Source organism: Eurypyga helias, unplaced genomic scaffold (assembly GCF_000690775.1).
Source record: "Eurypyga helias isolate BGI_N326 unplaced genomic scaffold, ASM69077v1 scaffold20093, whole genome shotgun sequence".
Lineage (NCBI taxonomy): Eukaryota > Metazoa > Chordata > Aves > Eurypygiformes > Eurypygidae > Eurypyga > Eurypyga helias.
Window position 1 is genome coordinate 25,580 of NW_010240889.1, and position 10,804 is coordinate 36,383.

Genomic DNA, 10,804 nt, shown 5'->3' on the forward strand with positions numbered 1-10,804 from the left:
AGAATATTCATGTTGATGACCAGGGTATTATGCTAAGAACTAGCTAAGACATAGGACAGTGACTGAAATACAGCACTGAAACCAGTATTATGTTTGAGTTGTAATTTTTCTTTTCTCATGTATACTGATTAGTATAGCACTTCTACCACAGTGGGTCTTCTGAGCAATATGTGTAGTATTTTTAGTTTAGCACTGGGTCTTCATTGAGGGTTGAATAGAAGGATGGATCATTAACCTGAGAGAGCACTGTCTTGATGTTGAAACATTCAGCTCTAACTTTGGTTTCTCTTGTCTCTGTGTTACAGAAATACTAATACGGAGCATTTGACCTTCCGTCTCTACAGCTGAATCTCCTGATACCAGGATTAGGAAAGAGTAAGCAAATGGGTGTCACACCTCCGAAGCTCCTCCCTTGGTTCAAGGCTTGCGTGTTTTAAGGGTCCTTGTCGCCTCAGCAGTGGATTGTTCTTGTGAACTTCAGAACGGTTTTCATGTGGTGCTTGCTGAACGTTGAGTCACCATGAGTAGTAATCTAGGAAAAGAAAAAGACTGTAAAGAGAAGGATCCAAAAGTCCCATCGTCAAAAGAAAGGGAAAAGGAGGCCAAGGCCTCTGGAGGATTTGGGAAGGACAGCAAAGAAAAGGAGCCTAAGACCAAAGGGAAAGATGCCAAAGATGGAAAGAAGGACTCCAGCAGCACGCAGCCTGGGGTAGCTTTTTCAGTGGACAATACGATAAAAAGACCTAATCCAGCCACAGGTACCCGCAAAAAATCCAGCAATGCTGAAGTGATCAAAGAGCTAAATAAATGCCGGGAAGAGAATTCTATGCGCTTGGACTTGTCCAAGAGGTCTATACACATGCTTCCATCAGCTGTCAAAGAGCTAACGCAGTTAACAGAACTTTATTTATACAGTAACAAACTGCAGTCCCTACCAGCTGAGGTGGGCTGTCTTGTGAACCTGATGACACTGGCCCTGAGTGAAAACTCGCTCACCAGTTTGCCTGACTCTCTTGATAACTTGAAGAAACTGCGCATGCTTGACCTGCGGCATAACAAACTTAGAGAAATCCCTTCGGTGGTGTACAGGCTAAGCTCTCTCGCCACTCTTTACCTACGCTTTAATCGTATAACTACTGTGGAAAAGGATATCAAAAACTTGTTAAAACTCACCATGCTTAGCATACGAGAGAACAAAATCAAGCAACTACCTGCTGAGATTGGTAAGCGATTACACTGATTGAAAGTTTTAAGTGTACGCTTATGTTCATGTTGTAATTCAGTTTCATATAGATGTGAACTGCCACTTCTCCAGGTACCTTTCTCTGTGTACAACTTAACAAAGTTATGCTCATGATCAGTGTTAGAATGTTGGCTTATATCGAGAGTGATCAATACCTTGGATATATTTCTGAAACAACAAAAGCCCTTTTCCTTCATCTGTCATCTTAAAATCAGAAGTATCTTGTTTTCATCTTTGCCTTGTGCTTTCACATATTGTGTCTTCAGAGCCCAGATGGTTTGGGGGAAAAAAAAAAGGTACAGGGGCATATTTCATTTTAAGATTTCTTTATAAATCATTTATGAACCGTTGCAAGTTATAAACACATTATGGGCATGTTACAGAGGGGTGTGACCATGGTAATACAAGATAGAATAGGTAGCTATGTGCTGCTACCGTGAGCATGCTGTTGGATGCCATAACAGTTAATAATGTAGGTTAATGATTCGTGAAAGCCTCTACCTTGTACAGTTCATGAATACATTAATACGTGGACTCGATATAAAGTGATCAAACGTTGTATGTATGGCTGAGGATTCTTACGACTTTTTAATGAATAATGTTTGTTTTTCCAAACGTTGTTACAAAAGTTTGAAAGGTGGTGAAATAGTGCGAAAAGGGCTTATTAAATTAAGTAGTTTATTACAAAAAATGTGCTGAAGTAGCTCTATATCAACAACTCCTAAGCTATTCCTAATTGGTTCTGATTCACGGAAAACATCTCTAGCACACTGTTCTCCAGTGATACTTTAATGATGTACGTGCCTCATAAAAGGGAGATTCTATCATTGGTGTTCAGTTCTGGGCCCCTCACTGCAAGACAGACACTGAGGGGCTGGAGCGTGTCCAGAGAAGGGAACGGAGCTGGGGCGGGGTCTGGAGCACAAGTCCTGTGGGGAGCAGCTGAGGGAATTGGCAGCCTGGAGAAGAGGAGGCTCAGGGGAGACCTTATTGCTCTCTACAGCTCCCTGAAAGGAGGGTGCAGAAGGGGGGTGTTGGTGTCTTCTCCCAAGTGACAAGCAATAGGACAAGAGGACAAGAGGAACGCCCTCAAGTTGTGCCAGAGGAGGCATAGATTGGATATTAAGAAAAATGTCTCCCTGGAAAGGGTTGTCGGGCATTGGAAGGGGCTGTCCAGTGAGGTGGTGGAGTCACCATCCCTGGAGGGATTTGAGACGTGTAGATGAGATGAGATGCTCAGGGACATGGTTTAGTGGTGGATTTGGCAGTGCTGTGTTAGTGGTTGGACGTGATGATCTTAAATGTCTTTTCCAACCCAAATAATTCTGTGATTCTATCAGTGTATTTTTTTTATGTATCAGTAGTTTTTAAAATACAATCATAGCTTAGTCCCTTTATGTGGATGGGGACCATAAAATTCATGCAGTTAAGAAATATCTTCAACTTTCAACAAGTGTGGAAGAAAAAATCTGTAAAAGCCTTTGTAAGACTGAGTAGTAATTCCTGTGCCCTGTTTTTAAAAGCTGGTGTGGGACTTTACTGTTATCCAGGCCAGTCTGCGAGTACGTTAAGCGCTACTGAAGTTGGCCCCTCCGCTCGCTAATTTTACAAAGCTTGGGAAATTATCTTGTTTGTATCCCTAATAGATCTTTTTCAGACCAGCAGTGTTTGCCTCTCTCTTGCACCTTGATATGAAAGATGCATGAGATAACATGTTCTTGAGGGCAGGAACTCCTGGGCATGTCTAGAATTGCTAATCATGTTGGCAGCAATGTCCGGCACACGCAGCTTCTGTACCTGGTAACAGGAGTGAAGAAGTGTCCGGACTGGCAGTTGTTGGTCCTAGCCTTTGGCCTCCTGTGGCAGATACTGGAATGGATTCTACGATATATCACTATATTCCACAGACACGCTTTTTTGCCAGGCAAAAATTAAGTGGTTAATGTGGTATGTATTTTGATCAACATGGTTTTTGAGTTGGCGCTAGCATCTCAGCAATCCTGGGAATTTCCCCTAGGAGAGCTAAGGAATTGTAATTTTGACCTATTTTGACCCTTCAGTTTAAGTCCAACAGTGGCTGCTTTAGCTGGTTGAGCTCTATCACACAATTGTCAGTGCTTTACCTGGCTCTGTGGATCAGTTATTAAATGCAACCCAGCAGAGTCAGCTTCTCAGGTTCAACTGGGGATAGTGCTGCATAAATTTAAATTAATGCCAGTGCGTGAAGAAAAAAACCTTTGTGAGGTGTTACATCCAGTGTTTGGTGTTCCCCTCAAGAAACTCTAGGTGTTTGATGCTGTAGACGACGTTGTTGCTGCTGGAAACTCTTTGTTTCTCGACTGTTCTGTTTGTTGAATTCTTATGGCTAAGTTTACATTAAAGTGTATGATTTCTGTGTGTGTTTGTTCACAACAGTCTTGAAAGAGATCATGTGTGACACTTTTGTAGAGAAATATAGTAAATATATGTATCATGAAGGAATATCCAATTTGCTTGCTTCTTTTGTGGTTTTTTATTCTTGTCCTGATACACATACTGGCAGTGTTCTCAGTTCTTTATCAGATCCTGTCAGGAGAACATTAACCACATTACTTCTCTCTTTGTATCCAGAGTTAGTTGTGCCTTTATTTGTATTGTGATAATGCTGATGTTCCTTGGTATGGGTCAGCACCTTGCTGTGAAGGCATTTTAGAAGCACAAATGCAAGACAACTGTCACCCACATGAAGAATTTCAAAGGGAAATCACTATGTTCAGCAGCATCCATTTTTATTCAGTTTCTCTGACTAGCTTGCCTGTGATTTGAATTAATTGAAAAATAAAATAATTAAAGGATTTATAAGTTTAAGTAACACAAATAATTTTAACTGCCAAAGCATACAGAGCTGGCATTTGAAAACCTTTTTCTTCAAGTAGTAAAACCAGGCAAGATAGTTTCACTTTTGTAATTTATTTCTACTCGCTCACTTTCACATATCTTCGTTCTGGTACAGAGGTTAAATGTTTCGAATTGGAAACACAGCTGAAAAATGAACTCCTGATAAATGTATTTCTTACTTTCCAATGGAATTTCTCTGTTTCTTTAAACACTTTATTTCTGGTTTACATGTGCACTTGCTAGAAAATCTGTGCTTTCTGACTAAGTTGTTGCTGAAGACACTGCAAGATTGATCTTCAGGTGGATTCTTAAGAGTCTTGAAGAGGCAACCTCCACCCAAGCTCATATTTTATTTTCAGTTCTGTTATGTTCATAGTGAGTTGTAGCCAATTCCTCAGATATCTTGACATCTTCTACTACTTGTGACCAGAGTCTGCTATTTATTTCTACATGCTACTACATCAGACGTCTTTGGAGTCTAGGTTGACTAGATAAAATAAACTAGATGTTCCATATTTTTGTAGAAAATGTAACTCTTTATGCCAACCTAATTTAATATTTTACTGCTAGTTTTTCAAATCACTGTCTTTTGCCTCTGTTTTCTACTTACTTCCATGTCTTTTGTTAATCTTGCCTGAAAATTCTGTTGGTTTGTGCGGTGTTAGTTGACTGTGAGGTTGTCAGGATCTCCCCTTGTTATTTCTTCTATCTTAAAGTTTGAATTGCTACTCTCCAGTTTGATAGATGATATGTAGAAACCTTGCTTCTGATCATGTGATTTCAAAATAAGTTTCTAGAAATGCTTATATGGAACATCTGCTGCTCGCTGTGCAAGCATACAGTATTAATACTTGTTAGAAATACATTCCTTTTAGGGAAGCCTGAAACTGTGGCTAAAACATTTCTTATGAGCCTGAGTGAAGGTAAAACATACTGTGGATTAGATTTTTAAGTTGTCCTGGAAACTGGTTTAAAACCACTGACCTCTTACGGTGTGTATTGTCTTGAGGAAAACCTAGAAGAGGTGAATTTAGCAGCACTAAGCTGCTGGGAAGTAATCTAAAGTTTGGTTCCACTTTGGGCTGTAAACTGTCTTCAGTAGTTAAATAACACAAACTTAAATGAGGTGACTACACTGGGGGAAAAGTTGCTTTGCATTTAAAACAAACATGTTAGTGAGAAAGAGGAAGCGTTACTATCTATAGTTAGTAAACAGATGTGTGTGTTCCTGGTCTTTTTTTTTTTTTTTCTCCAGAATGCAGTACCTCTTGTTCCCTTGCATCCAGTTTCTTTATTATAAGTAGGATGATCACAGTAAGTTTTCCTGTCTTTTCAATATTCAGACAGCTTCTTAATTTTAAATAGTAGTTTCCTCAACTGAACTCACTCAGTAAACCAAAAAATGAAGAAAATATTATCTGGGCTTTGGAAGAAGATGGTCTTTTAGTAATTCAGGAAATTCAGGCTCCTGGCACCTAGCATGTCATTGCAGCTAGTCGTTTATTGGACTTCTCTTAACACTTTTCCAGTGGCATGAATATTGCTTGTACATTTTCGGTGCAATTTAGATGATTTTAATAGACTGCATAGTAAGCTGAGGTCTTGATATGCATTGTTGCATTTTCAATTATAAGTAGGTCTGTTTGAATAAGATCTAAAAATACTTCAGAATGCATTTAACTGGGAAGGTATTCTGAGGTGGTTTTTTAACCCCTTTTTTTGCATGTTTAGCTAAAAGCTGGGTTCAAGAGTAGCTGAATTAGGGGGAGTTTTTGTGAATTGGCTGTGCCGATGGGCAATAGCTTCGTGATGCTGAAAGGGGCAGTATTCACTCCCCTCCTTGCAGTTTCCCAGCTGCTCAGCCCTTCTGCCTCCTTCATCTGAGCTGTTCCTTGGTGAGCTCATTTATCTCGGTAACTAAGAGAATAACATTCATGGTTTTGCTGCTTTGTCTTGTCTATTACTTTAATTGAAATTGGTGAAGTTTCAGATAAGGCTGGAACTGGTGTGTAGGAGAAGGAGTGGGAGAGCATGAACTGGATCAGGGAGAGCAGGACAGCTACTTTTGCCCATGCTGAGCTGTTAAATCGGCTTGGTTCGCTGCAGCTCACTTGGGAAACCTCACAGGTAGGATTGCTCGTGTTGTATAAGAGCATGTGAAGTGCACTGCAAGTGTTTTGAAGTATTCTGTCTGCAGAGAGCCATTGAAAATGCATCAGATTATATTTTCAGAATTTCTTTTTCTTCCTTCTCCCCCTGCTTTCCATGTCTTGTTCCACAAAACCCTGTGTAGCTTATTGGAGTCCTGGTAGCATCAGCTCATCCCCACCTTCCTGAAGCAATTGTTTGTTTTTATGTATAGTGGCATCAAAACATTGATGCAAGTTTCTTCGTGGCAAAGCTACTCTGTGGTGCTGTTTGTAAACCTAGTCTTTCTTATAAATTAGATCCTACCCAGCGGTGGTGATAAATCTTCAGAATGCATCTTGCCCAGTATCCTGCATCCAACTGTAGCCCTAAGCAAACATCTGCATGAAACCAGGGTAAGTGTGTAGATGAGGCTTAACCCGACTCCTTTCCCAGACCCAGCCTGGTGCAGGTTGTCTCTTTAGTAATTCTCAGTAGACTCCTATTCTGTGGATGTGAACATTTTCTTCCTTTAAACTCCTGTAAACACTTTGCATCCGTGACAAGGTCTGCAAGTTTGCCTTGAAGGTTGTTCTTGAGAGATGAACTCTCGTTCTCACATGCAGAGGTGGTCAGCAGTCATCCTGTGTGACTTGTATATTATTCCTCCACATTTTGCTTGTGGATGCTAATGGATTGGTTGAGGTCCACTACGTTGTGCGTGAAGCTAGATATGGGTCCCTGGAACCCCATATGTGTTGCTTTACATTTTATGTGCCTAATTTCACCTGTCATTTGGCTGCCCAGGCACTTAGTCTTGTCAAGTTTTTTCTGTAGTATCTCACTCAGCCCTTGTCCCTGCTATCATGAATAATGTAGTATCAATCAGCAGACTTCTACTGCTGCTCAGCCCTGGATTAAAAGGTCACTGTTACACAGATGTTGAGTATATGTACCCACTGGGTGCAAAAGCAGAAATTACCTGTTCACTCAACTGCTGATCTCTGGTGGCACCCGTGAAATGAAACGTTAATGGAATGGTTTCCGCGTGGAAACTTTGCCAAAACACAATCTGGAGGGATAATTGTGGAAATGAGTTCACAAGGTGGACTCCAGCTTCATTGCCATATCTGGTGAATTGTCCATTCCATTGAGATCAAAAAGTTGAAGATCAGAGTGGAAGAATGCGAACGCTTTGGTGAGTCAGACGGTCAGCACGAGAAGGATGAAAACCAGAGGAACTGTGTTGGGATGAGGCCAAGCAAATGCTTCAGTTTGCAGGCTGTAACTTAAGGAAGCCTTGTGCATTTCTGGTATGGAAAGTTTTATTGCATTCCTCCATGTTGTGTTGAAGGAATTGTTTTTCGCCATCAAGTTGATAATATTTTCTTTGCAAAGATGAGGTTACATCTTGTACCAGTTTTGGATATTTTTGTACACACAGCTCAAATACAAATAATATAGTCAACATGGTTGAAATTGCATTTGCATAGTTTCTGCAAGTTTCTTAAGACTCCAAATATTGTGTTTTCTGTTTGTGAATGCAACTCTTATTCTATGGAGAATCTGGTCAGGGCTGTTCTGCAAGGGAAATATTTTTAGATTGTAATTCAGGGAATCTGCCTACACCAGACTTGGAATGTCTCTGAGACTCTCTTCTGTTCTTCCCTTCCCCCATCTACCCAATATTTAGAACATTTGTGGTTTCTTCACTACTTTGAAACTCTTTTTCATAACACTTGCACCTGTTTGCTTTTCAGTCGCATAGACAGCAAACCAGATGTGTGCAGCTGCATTAGTTCAGGTCTACTCAGTCCATGCTGAATATAGTGCCTCCTTATTAAATGACTTGCTAGTGGCAGAGCTTTTCAGTGATGCTCTGAATTTCATTTCCCCCTTTTTTAGCAGACCTGCCAATATAAAGCAACATCTCTTCACATTATTTCTATCCAAGAACCCTTTCTTCTGTTTCAGCCCTTTGAAGGAAACCAAGTTGTGTTCCTGGGCTCAGTTGGCTTGCAGACACAGTGGTTGAGAACACTGCTATATTTTTGTATTCGAATGTGATGAAAGCATGAAGTTGTGAACAGAAGTGGAATAAATACAGGCATTGGTATGTGTGCTGCTTCCCTAAAAGTCAGAGAAGACGGCTCCTTATTTGATCCAGTTCTGGTTTCTTTCTTGAGCAGGGAGGGTGAAGAACTTGATTTTGGCCAGCTTCAGCTTTGGTGTGTGAGTTCTGATTCCTGTGAAACCTCTTGTGGGGACACAGTTTTGTCTTGTCAGCTAGTCTAATTCTTCCTCATTACGTTTGCTTCAAACTGGCTTTAAGATAATGATTAAGAAGTCCTGCCTTTTTGATCTACTTACAGAGCTTATTGGGATGATGCCCCAAGTGGAATCCCAGTAAATACTGACAGCATGTTAGAAGTCCAGCTTGGTTGGGTCTTTTTTTTGTTGTTGTTTTGTTTGTGTGGGTTTATTTATCTATTTATTTATTTAAAAATTTTTTTTTTTTGTTTGGGTAGGGGATTTTTTATTTTCTTAATCTCAATCCTGCAATTATTTTAACTGTTTGAATACTTTCACAAGGGCTGAACAGATGGGAAACAATTGCTTCCGTCAGGCTGCCCTTGCTAATGCAACCTGGTAGGTGGTTAACCTTTCTTACTTGAGAGCGAGCACGCTTGTTCCACACTCAGAACAGACAGGATCCAAGATGTGACCCCAGGTTCAGCTTCACCAGGGCCCCCTGGTCCTTCCCTGCAGAGCTGTTGCCTCACCAGCTGGTGCAAGGCTGTACTGCTTTACAGGGTTACTCCGTACTAGGTGCAACACTTCACCTTTTTTTGGCAGTTCCTCAGGTTCCTGTTGGTTTATTCTGCTGCTCATCTCAGATCCTGTCTTGAGCCCTTGTTAAGACTTTCTTCTACATTTCACACATTTAAAATGTGTGAACAGGTTTTTAATTTTATTTATATTTGTTACTTTCAGTTACAAACAATAGTGTTTTGCTGTTGTCTTGTTGAAGCTTGTTTTAGACTAGATTTTGAGTCTTTTCAGTTGAGCTAGCTTCTGCGTGTTTGAGTGGTTCACATAACTAGATCCTGTTTTGCATTCTGCAAATTCTAAATATTTTACTGTGCTTATTATTTATATGAATATTTTAACTTTGATACATAAGTCACTTGTGACCATATTAAAATTGCATTCTTTTTACTCAGTAACTCTTCTGTGTAAGTGTAGAGTTGTGCAGTAATAATACAAAATAGCTCTGACTGCTTAAACTGTTCTTTTAGGCAGTTGGCAATGCAGAGCAAAAAGTTGAGTCTGGCTGTTACAGTGGTGTGCTCAAATCTCAGAGAGGGAAAAGATTCTGAAATTGTAAAATTGGTTTTAATTTTTTTTTCTAAAATCAGGACACATCCCAAAGAGTTTTATAGACAGACAATTTTTTTTTTTTTTTTGCCAGCAGAGAACCTAGTGAAAGATGAGTAACTGCCAAGGTTATGGGAACTGTTTGTAACTTGTTCCCAGCATTGCTGATTTCAGATAATTATTCTTTACAAATTAGCTTACAACCAGTGTTCTGACACACCAGCCTGAAGTCTCACTAATATTTGCATTCTCCTCTTCCTTGTACTTTCCATAAAGAGTCTTGATCCTCTTGCTCTGTCATCTGGCTCAGGATTTGTCATGTTGTGAAGGATTTCATAATTTTCAATCTGCTTAAGCATGGGCAGGCATGGAGTTAATCCAGTGGAAAACAGGCTATATTACAAATTGTGTTTGCCGTCCAAGAGCGTTTCCCCATGACTGAATTAGTGATAGGAGACACTGAAGCCTCTTTGCTATTGACCTATATACTCCTTCCCTATATTACTTTTAATTTGTATGTTCTTTTATAATTTTTTTAATGAAGCTGCGTTTTGTTTTTTTAAGTGGGCAAGAAGAATTTGCAGAATTATGTAAGTCAGGGCATGTAACTTGGTCCTCTTGTCGTAACAGGCTTTCAAGGTTGGCCGTGCAATGGGACTATAATTCTGCTCATTATGCAGGAAATATTAGTCATTTCACAATGCTGGTTTTTTTAGCAGGTATATTTAGCTTTGTCATACTATAACATTTAGTCTCTGTGCATATAAGAACAACAGTGAGGTGATTGCTCACCCCACCTTTTATAAGTATTGTTGAGATGTATGCTTCGCTGTATTTTTTAAGAGTGTTTTTAACTGGAAGGTGGTTAGGAGTCTGTACAAACTATTTTATCTAAAAAACGCATATGAATCGTCTGAAACTTATATCTTGCAGAACCTTTGGAAATAAAAGTTTTAAAAAGCCTACATAATAGGGTGTAACTAACCATTTTGTGAAGTCTATTTTGTAGAGAAACTGCTTCATGTATTTCATACAGGCATTCCTTCTACTGTCAAACCAGCTAGTACGTGCAATTTCTGTCTGCTTTCTTGGCAGACTTCGAGCTTCAATTGCTTTTTTCCTTTGCAGTTACAGTGCAACATGGTATTTAAAAAAAAAAGGGGGGGGGGGGGGGGGGGA

The 10,804-nt window shown here is 39.9% G+C and overlaps 1 protein-coding gene across 2 annotated transcripts in view; it reads left to right on the plus strand.

The window, feature by feature from the left end:
- Positions 1 to 310: 310 nt before the first annotated feature.
- SHOC2 (soc-2 suppressor of clear homolog (C. elegans)) overlaps positions 311 to 10,804 on the plus strand; it is a 37,708-nt gene continuing 27,214 nt past the window's right edge. For both annotated transcript variants that reach the window (XM_010148592.1, XM_010148593.1), the window contains exon 1: positions 311 to 1,223. In XM_010148592.1, the coding sequence (XP_010146894.1) occupies positions 521 to 1,223 (703 nt within the window). In that variant the 5' untranslated portion in view covers positions 311 to 520. The remainder of the gene's footprint in view (positions 1,224 to 10,804) is intronic.